A 14,575-nucleotide genomic window follows, 5' to 3' on the forward strand; every position below is an offset into this window, starting at 1 on the left:
CAAGGCAAGCGCTTGGCCCTGGGCTAGTGCCCTGATGCCTCCTCCCTGCGTCTCCCTCCCCCATGTCCTGGCAGAGTCTGCCCAGCTCTGCTCAGACTCATTCTCCCACCTTCCTGCGGGTGTCCACCCCCTGTCCTCCTCCCTGGTGTCTCTGGCCCCGGCTCCCCTCAGCGGCAGCCTTTCTCCATCCGGCCGGCCGCCCCTGCAGTCTGAACAGCTCCTCTGTCTCCAGGGGCTTCCGTGGGACCGGGTGCACAGTTGGTCAGCCAGTGTGCACAGTGACTGCTCACAGTCCAGAAAGTTGGTTCCTCCAAAGATTGGGGTGCCCACAGTGACACCCCTATCTTTCGGTCCAACTGGCTTTTTCCAAACCTCTTTCTTTTATGCAATAACTTTGAACTTCTAGAATTTAAAACATTTGTTTTTATTTTTGTTTTAGGGCCATTCCTGGAGGTGGTTGGGGTGCCAGAGATCAAGCAGGGTTAGGCCACTTGCAGGAAAAGCACCTTCACCCCTGTACTGTCAGTCTTTGGTCCTTAAAAACATCTTTATATGGCTTTCAGAGCAAGTCAGAAATGGTCAAGCCGCTTTATGCTTCATTCTGGTGATGAGAAAAGTGAACCCCTTGCGTGTTGGAAGAGTAATAAATCACCTTAACTTGTGAAGTTTGGGAACCCACTCTCTTGGGCCAGCACCAAGTGAATTGTCAATTTTTAATTCTTCACATGTTCACCCAGATGCCAACCTATTATGGGAGACAGTGGGCACAGAGGTCCGTCTCAACTCCTCTCCACCAACTGGGTGAGCAGTTTGAGTCAAGACCAGAGTCTGCGGTGCCGGGCAGCAGCGTGGGGGTGGGGGGGAGGGTGGCGATCTCTAAGGCCACTCAGAGACATGGGGAAAGGAAGTGGGGTGCATGTACCCTGTGCTCTCTCCCTGGCCCCAGGACTTTGCTGCTCCATTTCAGGGTCTGGCTGCTCCCAGTAATAATGACTAGGACTGGTTTTTGTAGTTCCAGGTCACAGGCTAAATATGAGAAGCAGAGCCCTCACTCCCCTCTCCCTGAGAAGCAGGGAGAGGACCGGAGAGCTCATTAGATTGACCAGAAAGCCCAGTCTGTGAAGGATGGCTGGGGCGGGGGTTACTTTTCATCAGGCAAGAGACATGGCAAAAGTTAATAGCTCCTTTGAGACATCCCAGTCTGTGGCACTGTTGGTCGCTGGAGGCAGACTTAGACTGACTGGGGATAAGGAGCCCCTGCATCAGTCGGGCCCCAGCCCAGGAAGAGGACGCTGGAGCAGGGCCCTGGACCCTGGCTCGTGGGCCTGGCTGGGCTGCATGTGGATCTGCTTCTGCATTTTATTCTTTTATTTTGTTTGTTTGGTTTGGGGGCCACCACCCTCAGTTGTTTAGGGACTTCCTGGTCGGTGCCGTATCCAGTGATGGTGTCATGCCCGGCTGTGCTTGGGGGCACCATATCCGGTGCCGAGATCAGCCCAGGTTGGCTGTTTGCAAAGCAAATATCTTGGCCCTGCATTTCAGCATCCCCTGAGCAGCTGGGTCTTCCCCTGTCCTGGGGTTATTCAGGGGCTCTGGACACGTAGCAGGGGAGGGAGGTGGGCAGTGGGGTGGGCAGCGGCCACAGGTTTGCCCCTGTCCCCCTCAGGAGAAGATCGGCTGGCGGAAGGATGCGCTGCACCTGCTGGTGTTCACCACAGACGACGTGCCCCACATCGCACTGGACGGCAAGCTGGGGGGACTGGTGCAGCCCCATGACGGCCGGTGCCACCTGAATGAGGCCAACGAGTACACGGCGTCCAGCCAGATGGTACGTGACTTCCTGCCCCCTCCCCGCCCCACCCCTCGCAGGAGCAGCTCTCCTCTGCGGCCAGCTCCTGGGAAACGCTTCTGGGTCCTGTGGCTGGCGCTCTCTGCCTGGGGTCCCGGGGGGGCAGCAGGAGAGCTCAGAAGGGACAGCATCGAGTAGTCATGCCACATGCACAGGATGAGACACTGCCTGGCCAGTTCCTGTGTCGGGGAAGGTGGGAACCTGCCAGTCCCACAGCCTGTAGCCACACAGTTAGTTCAGACACACAGGCACAGTGAGCCTCGCTCAATCAGGACAGACAGAGGCACAGTGAGCCTCGCTCCTTCCCACCTGTCTCCTGTGTGGGGCAGCAAGGCTGTGCTCGCTTGCCACACCAGACTCTTTCTTCCTTCCCAAGCCCGCTGCTGCCTGGCTAGAGGAAACTTTTGTGATTTTCTTTGCTGGGAAAAGCTTTTCTCAGCTTGCAAGAATCAGCTGATGCCCAGGCCTTCCATATGAATGGAAAAGGTGGAACCTGAGATTAGGACCAAGAATGCAGTAACTGTGGGCTGCATACGTATTAGCCTTTCATCCCTCCCCACCCCCTGCACGCACCCCCAGAGATCCAGGCATCTTCCTGTCCCCAAACCCCACACTGCTGGAGGAGGCCCAGCAGTAAGGGGGGAGGGGCAGCTAGCAGATGCTGATGGCAGTGGGGTGTGGTGGCATCCCTCCATGCCTCTCCCTGCTGACAGGACGGACGCAGAGCCCCCCATTGTATTCCTCCACGGGAGGTGGGGTGTGGTGCAGGGGAAGGTGCTGCTCCTGTGGCCAGGTGCCAGTGTGTCCACTCAGACTGGCTCCAGCGCCCGCTCTCATTACCCGCAGGACTATCCATCCCTGGCCTTGCTCGGAGAGAAACTGGCGGAGAACAACGTCAACCTCATCTTTGCAGTGACGAAGAACCATTTTATGCTCTACAGGGTATGCCTGGGGGCGGGGGGTGTGTAGGTTCTGGGGGCCACGTTGGTAGGGAATGAGGTTAGGAGGTGAGTTTTAGTTTGGGGGGGAGTGACCCCTACTCTGAGTGGCAGGAGGCGGGCTGTTGCGTAGGAAGTGGCATATGGCCCTGGCTCAGTCTAGTGGAGAATAATTGCACCAAGGAAGCTCTCTCCTAGCGGGGTTCCCATCCCGAGAGAAGTTTGAAGCAAATGTGAGTTCCTGCTATTTTAGATGATGAAATAGAAACTAATTCAGACAGGAGCAATTCTAACAGGGAAGGAAAATACAAAATGAGGATGTACAGTAAAGTGGGAAAATAAAGTGAAACTTAAGGCACCCACCAGCTGCACCCCAACCCCAGTATGGAGAGTTCCGCAGCTGTAGACCGGCAGTGCGTCGTGCAGACAGGATTCCCGAGGACAGCAGGCAGAGTGCCATCCTGAGTGGGCGTGTGCAGCTCCATGCTGGCCGAGGGCACCTTCTTCTGAGGGTGTCCCTGGAAACCCTCTCGATGGGCATTGTCCACACCCCCACCGCCAGCTCGGCCAGTGGTATTTTGAGCTGGAGTGGCCAAAGAGTGCTCTCTGAGTGGAGAGCTCAAGGACCCCGCCCCATCACCTACACCCCACCCCTGGGTCTGCTCTCTCCTCACTGTTCCATCTGACTTCTGGCCTGCCCCTCCCTGAGATTGCCACTGATGAAAAGCCACCTGGATCTTCTTCAGTCTTTTGAGTCTCCATTTTCCAAGATGAAAACAAGCAAAGAGGGTTTTATTCCTGTGCTTGTTTGGGTGCAGCTGGACAGTGCTGGGAGGTGCCCCATGGCTGGTGCTCGTGTGCAGACTAGCATCCTCTCTCTTTCTCTTAGGTCATCTGGAAAAGCAAAAGAGACTCATTATTTTTTTCTCAACCCCCCTCCCCCAAGAATTTTACAGCCCTGATCCCTGGAACTACAGTGGAGATTTTACATGGCGACTCCAAAAATATCATCCAGCTGATTATCAACGCATACAGTGTGAGTCCGTGTCCTCCCCAGCGCCGTTTCCATTCCAGGGTCTCCCTGATGGGGGGACTAACACGGGGGTGGGGGACAGCATGGAGTCGTAGTCTGCCCTCTCCCCTCTTGCCTCTGCCATCACTCAGCTCTGGGTTGCAGGACACCACTTCCCCCTTCCGTTACCTCCCTTCCCTCTCCCCACTAGCCCTGGGATCCAGCGGGTGGCTCGGGTGGCTGACTCGGTGGCTCAGGTGGTTGGCTCGGTGGCTCGGTGGCTCCTCCTGACTCAGGCCACTGTGAGTGTGTTCTGGCCGTGACTCCAGGCCCTGCTGGGGCTCCCTGCTGCTGGGCGCAGTGGGGGGTTAAGTGCTCTGCCATTGGCCATCCAGTGCACTGAGCATCCCCACTCTGGGTCCCAGTGTATATACTAGCCCAACTCTCCAAGGCAGCCCCAGGTCCTACCCCCAGGACCACCTTTGGCATGTGAGGTGATGCTGGGGACTGGACCCATGGTCTCCTTGGGTCGGAGCCCTCCATAGTCAGTTCAGACACAGTAGCATACGTGCCAGCCATCACCACCGTCAAGATACAGAACACATTCATTTCGTTCCAGGCTGTGGCCCTTGGTGATTCCCTTCCCCCCATCCTGCCCTGTCAATGGACATTTCAAGGAAATTCAGTAAATACAGACTTGTGGAACAGCAAATGTGGAGCAAGTTCTGCTGGGTGGGAGGATATTGGTGTAGGACATGGATTTGCGGCCTTTTCCTTTGCTAGCGATGAGCCCAGCTTAGGGCTTATTACGCAGAGCCAGGCACTGGCCATGAGGAGCTTCCCACAGAGTGGCGGAATCTCATTTGGGCTGAAAACAACCCGGAGGGACAACAAACTCTGTAATTCTAGGAGACCCATGTCCCTGAGAACAAGATGTGGTGTCAAAGGTTTGGCTTTCAGGGGAGGGGCGGCTCCCAAGCAGAGCTCAGGAAGACAGGGCCCACTCCCCATGAGATGAGGCCAGCTGGCTGGCCAATCTGGTGCTTGGGCCCGGTTGTGCTGGTAGCCCCAGAGGTTTGAACCTAGTGGGTTCAAACTTGGATCCTGGGTTGGAGATGGTGTAACTCTGGCCTTACATGAGGCTGGCCCCCATTTGATCCCTGACATCCCACATGGTCTCCTAAGCACTGTTAGGAGTGACCCCTGAGCACAGAGCCAGGAGTAAGCCCTGAGCACTAACGGGTGTGCCCCTACACAAAACAAACCCAGGGCCCTGTGCATGCCAGGCATGTGCCCCTGACTACTGAGCTGCCCCCCAGCACAGGGGCATGAATGTCTTGAAGGAAGAGGTCTAGGCACTCCTGGTGAACTCACTTCAGCTTCACTGATGGACTTACCCCGCTTTATTTTAATCACTTTCATGTGGCCAAATCACCCTGATATTATCGGCTTTGGATTCCGGGGACAAAGTCTCAAGAGAAGATTGTGTGGGCTGTGTGACATCATTAATCGGTACAGCGTGGCAGTTGGGCTCAGTAAAAGGTTAACCAGCTCAGAAGGAAAGAACGGGCTTCCTCAGAGATCAGGGAAGCGGCGGCAAATGGCCCCAGCACAGCCCATCCCTGTGAAAGCTGGTCTCCGGGAGTTTTCAAAGACTGACTGCCATGTAGTTGTTCTGGCAGATGGGAAGCCTGGCTGGGCTTTGGCCCATCATACTCTTCCTGGATTTGAGCCTAGTGCATTGTGTCTGAATGTGTGTGTGTGTGTGTGTGTGTGTGTGTGTGTGTGTGTGTGTGTTGGGGGCAGCGGGGGGGTGGGGGGTTGGTTGTATGAATGAATTGTGAGTGTGTGAATTTGAGAGTGTGAGAGTGTTTGTGTGAATGAATGTGTATGCGTGTGTGTGTGTGTGTGTGTGTGTGTGTGTGTGTGTGTGTGTGTTTCCATTCTGGCTATCCTCTCACCCGCTCCTCTCACCTGCTGGGGTCCAAACATACCTTAACCAAACGTTTCTCATTTATGTGTTACCTGCCCTTGTCTGTGATGAATTGCACAAGTCACTCACCGTGAGAGAACGTGTTGTGCTGACTTGTACATTCCTGAATGCTGGCCAGCTGTCTGCAGGGACACAGCAGAGACCTGGGCTGGTGCACCCCGTGCAGTGGCAGTGGCTGTGGTCCTCAGCAGGGTTCAGCAGGGCTGTGTACTATTGAACGTGTTGTATCAACGCCGTCGTGCATGACCCAGAGTGAAACCCTCACTCTGGGTTCTGATTTAAAAGTTGTTGCTTTTCCTTCTTGCTGGGTTTAAGGTTTTTCAACCTAGGCAATCTCCAGATTCTCCTCCGAGAGTTGGGGATGCTCAGCTGATGTGGGCTCACTTCTGATCTTAGCCTGAGCCTGGCACCCTCCACAGGGTGCAGCAGGGAGAGGGGTGGGAAGACCACTGGGGCCTCTGCAGGGTTGTGAAGGGAAACTGGGCTGGAAACCACTGACACTGCTATTTGGCCTGTGTTTCTCTTGGTGGAGCACATGGTTCTCTTTTGTTGTTGCCATCAAGTCTGTCCCCACCCACCCACTGCACAGCTGGCCTGATTTAAAGCAGTTGCAGATGTGAGCTGGCCTCACCAGTATCATGTTCTTGACATTATTCCGTGTCCTCAGATGGAGGAATCAAGACTTATCCCTAGGGCAACCCCAGTGGGAGGTCATTGAATTGCAGCCGGCACACAGAAGTCTACATGCAGGACTACTGCATTTTCTCTAGCTTTGATCTCTCTCTTTTGAACTCCATCCATTGATTTATTTCCTTCACTTGTTCAGCAAATAGCCACTAACAGGCAAACAAGTGGCAGGCATCATGCTAGCCCTGAGATAGAATAATGAGCAAGGGGAGATTGCCCAGGAGTTAAGGTACACGCGTTAGGCTGTGTCTAACCAGGGTTCAACCCCTGGCACCCCATGGCATCACCAGGTATGACCCGAGACCCCTGAATATTTCTGGGCTAGCCCCCTGAGCACCACCAGGGTGGCCTGATGGTCTCCCCACCCCACAGCACTATATCCTCAGGGTCTTATATGAACCACCAGCCCCATTAGCAGAGTCTCGTGTGTAGGGACTTCCCCCAGACCTCCTGAGAATAGCAGGGGGGCCCCTCTCTTCACCACAATCCTGGCCTCCATGAGCCCCAGGTATGTTAGGGAAACTGACCCTTTCACAAGTTAGAAGCTCTCTATCTTTCCAAACTCAGAGCCGCTTGCTGAGGAGAGAATGAGTGTTGGGTGAATGCCGAGCTGTGCAGGGGCTGCAGCCTGGTTTGGGGTCTACTCGACCTGCCCCCTGCCTCGGGCAGTGGGCAACCCTGGGTAAGACTCCCCACCCCCTTTGTCTTTTGGTTTCTGGGCCACACCTGGCATTTCTCAGGGCTGACTCCTGGCTCTGCACTCAGGAATCACTCCTGGTGGAGGACGTGGGAGGCTGGGGATTGAACCCCACTTAGGCACTTGCAGGCCAACCTGCTATACTATTGCGCTAGCCCCAAGACTTTCTCTTTGATCTTTACTCACACATACAAAAGCCAGAAGCTTGAAGGGAATGGTTGCCAGAGTTCAAGCACTTTTTGAGAGTGGGAATAAAACCAAGTTCAGGTCAGAGCATGAGACTTTGAAGTCCGCTGCCCAGAATAGAACGTGGGGTTCTGTCTGACCCAGTGAAGCTCTGGAGGCACGGCTTCCTCCGACCTCAGGGACATTCTTCCACTGACCCTCCCAGGCTGAGAGCAGCAGCCAAGCATGATGGGGGGCTTTGCTCCGACACCCCCTACCTGACCACGAGCCCCATATTTCATGGGACCAATACCAAGTAATTTTTTTCACAGGGCACCAATCTGTCTGGCCCTGGATATCGTCCTTCTTCCTCTCATCCTCTTCCTGAGTCACATTTCTTTTATCTTTGAAAAATAATCTTTACATTTGTTCTGGTAGGTCCGAGCTCCTAAAATTAACTGCTGTTAAAACCTCCCTCCTGGCTCTGGAGATAGAGCAGCGCACGGCTGCAAGGCAAGTGCTCTGACCCTGATTTGACCCCCGACACTGATGCTACTAGGAGTAGCCCCTAAGTACAGAGTCAGGAGCAGCCACCAAGCACCCTTGGGTGTGACCCCAAAACCCCAAACCAAATCCCCCTAAACCAGAGAGACAGGACAGATATCAAGGCACTTGCCTTTTATCCAGCTGCAGCTACAAGCCTGGTTCAATCCTTGGTACTACAAATAGTAGTACCACCAGGCGTGGTCTGTGAGCACAGAGCCAAGAGCACTACCAGGTGTGCACTCCCCAAAAGAGACTCCCTCCTCTTTTCAGTCTGTCTATTCAGTCAGCAAAAGATGAGAAATACATCTTGGCCCTTGAAATTTGCCGCTCAGTGGGGAAGACAGATTTGTAGCACACAGCTACAGATTGGGGCAGCATATGCTGAATGGGGGCTTACTCCCCAGCCCTGGTGCCAGTTGAGGCTGGCACTTACAAGGGAAGGAGATTTCAGAGAGAGTATTTTTAAAAGTTGTAAAATCATTTAAATAATTTCTTGCAAAGAGAGAGACTATTTTTGGCAGAGACTATTTCAACAAGCTGCTAATTTGTTGGGGAAATTGCATATTTAACTTACTCACTGATGTTTACACTACATGCTCAGCATAAAAGAAAGGAAGGAAGGAAAGAGGGAGGGTGGAAGGAAAGAGGGAGGGAGGGAGGAAAGAAAGACGAAGGAAGGGAGGGAGGGAGGGAAGGAGGGAGGAAGGGAGGGGGGAAGAAGAAGGAAGGAAGGAAGGAAGGAAGGAAGGAAGGAAGGAAGGAAGGAAGGAAGGAGCTCTTTCAGGAGTGTCAGGGGCAGTCCGGCTGCTGTTCTGTTCAGTGCTATGTTCCCTGGATGCTTCTAGGAGGCCAATGGGTGACAGGGACTGGCAGTTACTTGGGTTCCGTGTGCCTCTGAGTATATCCCTCCTGCTAGCCTCAATGTATTTAGTGTCAAACATGGCCTCTAAGTACCAGCTAATCGCTGATTACTTCACTGAGCTTCAAAGAGGTCAAAGGATAACCCAGATTCTCCAAAGAATATACTCCTTAAAGATTTTCCTTGGCACTTGAGTTTGTGTGTCTCTTGTGGTGGTGCTTGGGGTCACAGCTAGTGGTTCTGGAGGGTCAGGGCCACACTCAGCAGTTAATAGTATTAGGGGTCAAACTCAGGGCCACAGACATGACGGCATGTGCTCTACCACGGAGCCACATCTGTGACCCCTCTAACAGTTTTGTTTTGTTTTTTAACTAAGTAATAGACATACACAAACTCTTCTCAAATTGAATGTTCCTGAATATCCAGAAGCCTGGCCAAAAGCCAGAACATTCTTCACACTCTAAGCCCTCGGTGCCCTTGTCCAGAACGCCTCCCAAGGAGACCATTGCTGGCAGGAATTTGAATTTCATCAAAATGGAATCATACAGTCCACATGCCTCTGCTGTCTGGCTCTTTGGACAGTGTTGCATCTGCGAGATTCCTTCCTTCTCCTTTGTGCCGTCTGTGTCCATGGCAATCAATGAGGTGAACATGCAGTAACATACGAGAAACCTGTTGTTGCTGTGTAGTTATGATGACATATCGCTGTCAACACGTGGCTCTTTGGCCGGTGTACACACTGCACTCCCACCTAACGGGCCTCTTGAGGGCGTGCGCCCATTCCCATCACAGGGCTGAGGATCCTGGCTGCTCCACATCCCTTCCAACACTTGGTATTTTCAGCTTTTTTTCTTCTTTTTTATAAAATCATGCTTTCATTTTTTAATGAAATAGCTGTGATTTACAAAATTATTGATAGTTGAATTTTAGGCATAGTCACATAATACTTCAATACCAATCCCACCACCAATGTCAACTTCCCTCAACGAGTATTCCTTAGTCCCTCCCCAGCCCACAGTTCTCTGTTCTGATGGTTCGTTCTGACTTGGTTATTTGCTGTCTTAAGAACACACTCCACGTAGAAGTGTTCTGGTTTCAAATGTTGCACTGTGGGGCACACCAACCTTACTCAGGAGGGGATGTAGCTGGGTAGAGGCAGTGATAGTGGATCTCGGAAAAAGTGGCTGCTGAGCTGATTCTGAAGGATGATAGGGGTTAAAGGATGGGGTGAGGGAGAGCACAGGGGTTAAGGTGCTTGCCTTATTGCAGCTGACCCTAGCTTGATCCCTAATACCATATGGTCCCCCAAGCACTGCCAGAATTCATTCCTGAGCACAGGCCCTGAAGCCAGCTGGATAGGACCCCAAAACAAGACAAAACAGTAATAATGGCAGGGCGAAGGGAAGAATGAAAATGGGCTTTTGAGCAAAGGAATGTGACTCCAGGAGTGTGTTGAGATCTTCAAAGTCTGGAGAGCAAGTGGCAAAATCTGGGGAGCTTCTGTCTGAAGCTGAGGGTGGGGATGAAAGCTGGTGATGGACGGATATCGGGCAGGGACACCATGTGAAGCACATGCCATTGCTTGGGCAGGTGGAATGTTATCAGAATTCTGGGCTCAGAGGGAGATCCCAGGCCAGTCTGGCAAGAGGGGGTGGCGTGGGAGGAAGATGGGGTGAGGGAGAGGCAGTGAGCCCAACCACTGGCTCTTGCTTTGGGTTGAGATTTGTGGGTGGAGAGGGAGCCTGGTGGGCAGAGACCAGGCCCAGATCAAGACTTAATGCTTCTGGCTCCTCCTCCCTCCACCCAGAGCATCCGGTCCAAGGTGGAATTGTCAGTGTGGGACCAGCCTGAGGACCTGAACCTCTTCTTCACTGCGACCTGCCAGGACGGCGTATCCTACCCTGGTCAGAGGAAGTGTGAGGGGCTGAAGATCGGGGACACAGTAAGTTCTCACTCTTCGTTTATACAGCATGTGCAGCTGTTGGTCGTCACTGCCTGGTTTTGAGATCTTATGGTTCGCACAGAAATGTTTGTATGTTCTCTCTTCCAAGTCTGCATCCTAGGGGTCTTTGTGAAGTTTGGTTCTAGTTAAAAAGCTCCATCGGGGGAGAGGGGCTGAGAGATAGTTCAGAGGTTAAGGAAGAGGGGGGCTGAGAGACAGTTTGGAGGTTAAGGCTCTTGCTTTGCTGTGGGCAACCCGGGTTCAATCCCTGGCACTGCATATCCCCCAAACTCTGCCAGGAGTGACCCCTGAGTGCAAAGTCAGGAATAAGCCCTGAGCACTGCTAGGTATGTCCCAAAGACCAAAATTAAAAAAAAGAAGAAGAAGAAGAAGAAAAGCTCCAGTTGGCAGCCCTCTGGGCAGGCTGAAAGCAGGAGGGAGAAGGGGCTGGAAGCTGAGTTGAGCCACTGACCCCGCCCTCTCTGCCCGCTAGGAGGTGTGACGGGGCCTCTTGCGGGCCTCTTGCGTCAGACAGGCACGTCAGACAGGCACGTTGGATGGGCGCTGCCGCTGCACCACGGGAGGCAGTGAGGCCTGGTCTGAAGGAAGAGAATCCAGTAGGGATCAGACACCTCGCACAGAGAGATGTGGACCAACCTGAAGACCTAAGGCTAGAGGGAAGCCTGGCTCGGAGACAGGAGGAGTCGTGAAGAGAGCTGGCCCCTGCAGACTTGGAGACTCACACCTGGCTTCAGTGCTCAGGAAAGAGAACTGCACTGGGGCAGAGTTCTCTTCCACTCTTACCAGAATGTGATTGCAGTGCTAGAGACATGAAACAGAGGTCGAGGCATTTGCCTTGCTTCCCTCTTACTTGAATTCAATCCCCGGCACCACATACAGTCCCCCAAGTACCACCAGGAGTGACCCCTGAGCATGGAGCCAGGAGTAGCTTCTGAGCACTACTGGGCATGTTTCCTAACACCGCTCTTCCTCTGCCAAAAGGCACTTCCAATGATGTTTTATTTTTAATGCTAGTTTGATTTTATAATATATTTTATTTCAATACATTATAATGATAAGCAGTACGGATGATTTTTAAAATGAAAGCCTCATAGTCGTCATAGAGTTTAAAGAGACTGTTATATCTGACCAGGCAAATAACTGATCAGACAGTTATAGAGGTGAAGGCATTTGCCTTGCCAACCCTCATTCTCTCTGGTGCCACATATGATCCCTTGGAAGCAGCCAGGAGTAAGCCCTGAGAACAGCTGACTTTAAAACATGTAACTTTAAAAAGTAGGGAAATAAATAGACAGTTATGAAAAATGTAAGGATACAGATAAATAAAACCAGAATTTTCTTTTCTAGTTATAGTATAAGTAGATTCTGTAGGTCTAGCATGGATTGTTTGGGGCGGATATCCGGGAGCCTGCTGATGAAGGAACTCTGCCTAGAGAAACAGGCACCACGGAGCCAGGAGGAGGGGCAGGGACCTCGTGTTGGGTGCAGACAGACACCAGCTCGGCTCCGGCCAGGACCTCACAGCATCCCAGTGAAATAAGACACATCACATGGGCTACTGACAGCTCATGAGGCAGAGCTGTAGGTGAATATGACTTGTTGGTCATATCAGAGGGAGGGAAAACTTCGCCGAGGTTCCATTACCACCAGTCTGTTTGTGTTCACTACTAACTTGAGTTGAACTAATGGAAACCTCTTGTCAAATGTAGGAAGGATACAAAACTGTAGGAAACAAATACTCTTATGAAATAGGAAAACCATGGTTTAAAGATAGTTCTCAAAACTGAGCCAGATTAAAATCATCAGGATTAATATCTTACATTTGGTTAGACTGTTAATAGAATAAATAAAATTTGGTGTGATATTTTTAAAAGAAGGGATATGACAGATTCTCAAAGGCTTAATGTGAATAAACGGAGTTGCTTTAAAAAAAAAGCCAAATCAGGCTGCATTAGGGGATTATTTTGAAACCTGGAGATAATGGTTTAACTCCTGTTGTATGAGTCAGCTTGCTTCTAGAATTTTGTTTTATTTGTTTGTTTTGGGTTTTTTGTTGCTGTTTTGGGGCTACACCCAGCAATGCTCAGGGGTTCCTCCTGGCTCTGCACTCAGGAATCATTCCTGCAAGGCAAACTCCTTATCACTCTGACCCCTTTTGTTTTTGAAGACACTCAGCAGTGTTCAGGGCTTACTGTTGACTCTGTGCAAAGGAAGTGCTCTTGGCAGAGCTCAGAGGATCATATGGGTGCAGGATCAAGTCAGGGTCAGCCAGGTTAAACCTTAATCTGCACTATTTCTTCGGTCCTTTCCCTGCTCTCCTCCTCTCTCCCTCTCTTCCTTCCTTCCTTCCTTCCTTCCTTCCTTCCTTCCTTCCTTCCATCCTTCCTTTATTTCTTTTTTGGCTTCTGGTATTCTGTTTTCAATATATTTTGTTTTAGAAGACAAGTGATAACTGATGGATTATCTAGAAACACAAAAGATCAAAGGAACTGAATTTGTAGATAATTATAGCATAAATTTAATTTGTGGGGTGGGGGTGGGTGGTCAGTGGCATAAGAAACTGAAGCCTTTGTTGATTGCCATCAGTGAAAAGGGGGAAATCGTTTCAAGAATATTGGGATCCCTCTTGAATCCAAGAGGGAAACGCAATCAGTGTCTTGCGAGGGACCGGAAACAAGCTAGACAGTCAGTCCTGTGTCCTCTCCTAGTCCCTGAGAGGAGGATATGTTGTTCTTGTTGATAGAGGAGGGGAAAAATACCAGGCCCAAAGAATTCCTTTAATAACCCAGACGGTAATTAAATCTGTGAATCCCATAATTAATCTACTTGTCCCATGAGAAGTAAAGTTCAATCAAGTTCAGATCCCTGGCTCACACCTGCTCCCTGTTGCCTCCTTATCTGCTCTGTGGGTGTCCCTGAATATGCTCCTACATGTCAGAGAGCTCAGCCCTGAGCAAAGGTGACTACAGAAAGCAAGGGACATGGTGTATGAGGTGCCCTCAGCACATCTGGGTCCCGTGGTTCAGATGGGGATGGGGTGCCTGAGATTTGGGGTGTGCTAACCTGCCCGAGGTTGCCCGGCTGATAAGCAATGGGCTTGAAAGCCAAACTCCATCTGTGGGGGGGGGGCCCCGTCCACAGTGCTGAGTGGGCCATGCCCAGCTGCAAGCTCAGGAGACCTTGCAGTGCTGAGGAGCGCACCCAGGCCTTCTGCAGGGCAGTTGGGCTCCAGCCTCCTCCCTCCTCGGACCAATGTCTTCCTGGAGCAAACCAGGTCATCTTGATGTTGGTGGACCCCACAGGTGGCTCACATGAGTTGGGAAGAAAAAAGACGGTCACCTTCTTCTGATCCGCATCTGCCACCTGGGACCCAGGGTTACTAGGTTCTTATCTCGCTCACAGAAAAGAATTTCAGGAGTAGACAAGCAATGAAGTAAAACAGATTTTATTTGGAGGGTGTTTTGAAGGGAAGGAGGGAGAGGAAGTAGGAAAGAGTGGAGAATAAGAGAGACAGAGTAACACACCCAAGAGAGAATGCGGGCTTCTTCAAGGGCGGAGAGAGCCCCTAAACACCCCAGCATTAGATAGAAAAGCACAAAAGTACATATCTCAAGAGGGGAGATGTGGGTGACACATGTGCTCAGGCACCGCATGTGCTCGGCCTGGTGGGTGCAAGCTGCACCTGGCCTCAGGCAGCATATGTGCGCCCTTCCTTTGTTCAAGGTGTCTTCATAGGCTCCTTTTTGGGTTGTCTTGATCCGGAAGTTCTGGGCTGGATCACATTTTGATCAGATTAAAGGAGGTCCAAGGGTTTGAGGAACTTCATGGGGAGGGTGCTGTGGAGACTCCTTCAGGATCTGCTGAAG

General features: G+C 51.7%; 1 protein-coding gene across 1 annotated transcript in view; it reads left to right on the forward strand.

The window, feature by feature from the left end:
• ITGB5 (integrin subunit beta 5) overlaps nt 1-14,575 on the forward strand; it is a 116,043-nt gene that overhangs the window by 58,445 nt on the left and 43,023 nt on the right. Inside the window, exons 6-9 of the mRNA XM_056126814.1 lie at nt 1,667-1,828; nt 2,696-2,791; nt 3,734-3,823; nt 10,554-10,688. Of these exons, the coding sequence (XP_055982789.1) occupies nt 1,667-1,828; nt 2,696-2,791; nt 3,734-3,823; nt 10,554-10,688 (483 nt within the window). The remainder of the gene's footprint in view (nt 1-1,666; nt 1,829-2,695; nt 2,792-3,733; nt 3,824-10,553; nt 10,689-14,575) is intronic.

Source organism: Sorex fumeus, unplaced genomic scaffold (assembly GCF_029834395.1).
Source record: "Sorex fumeus unplaced genomic scaffold, SorFum_2.1 ptg000063l, whole genome shotgun sequence".
NCBI lineage: Eukaryota > Metazoa > Chordata > Mammalia > Eulipotyphla > Soricidae > Sorex > Sorex fumeus.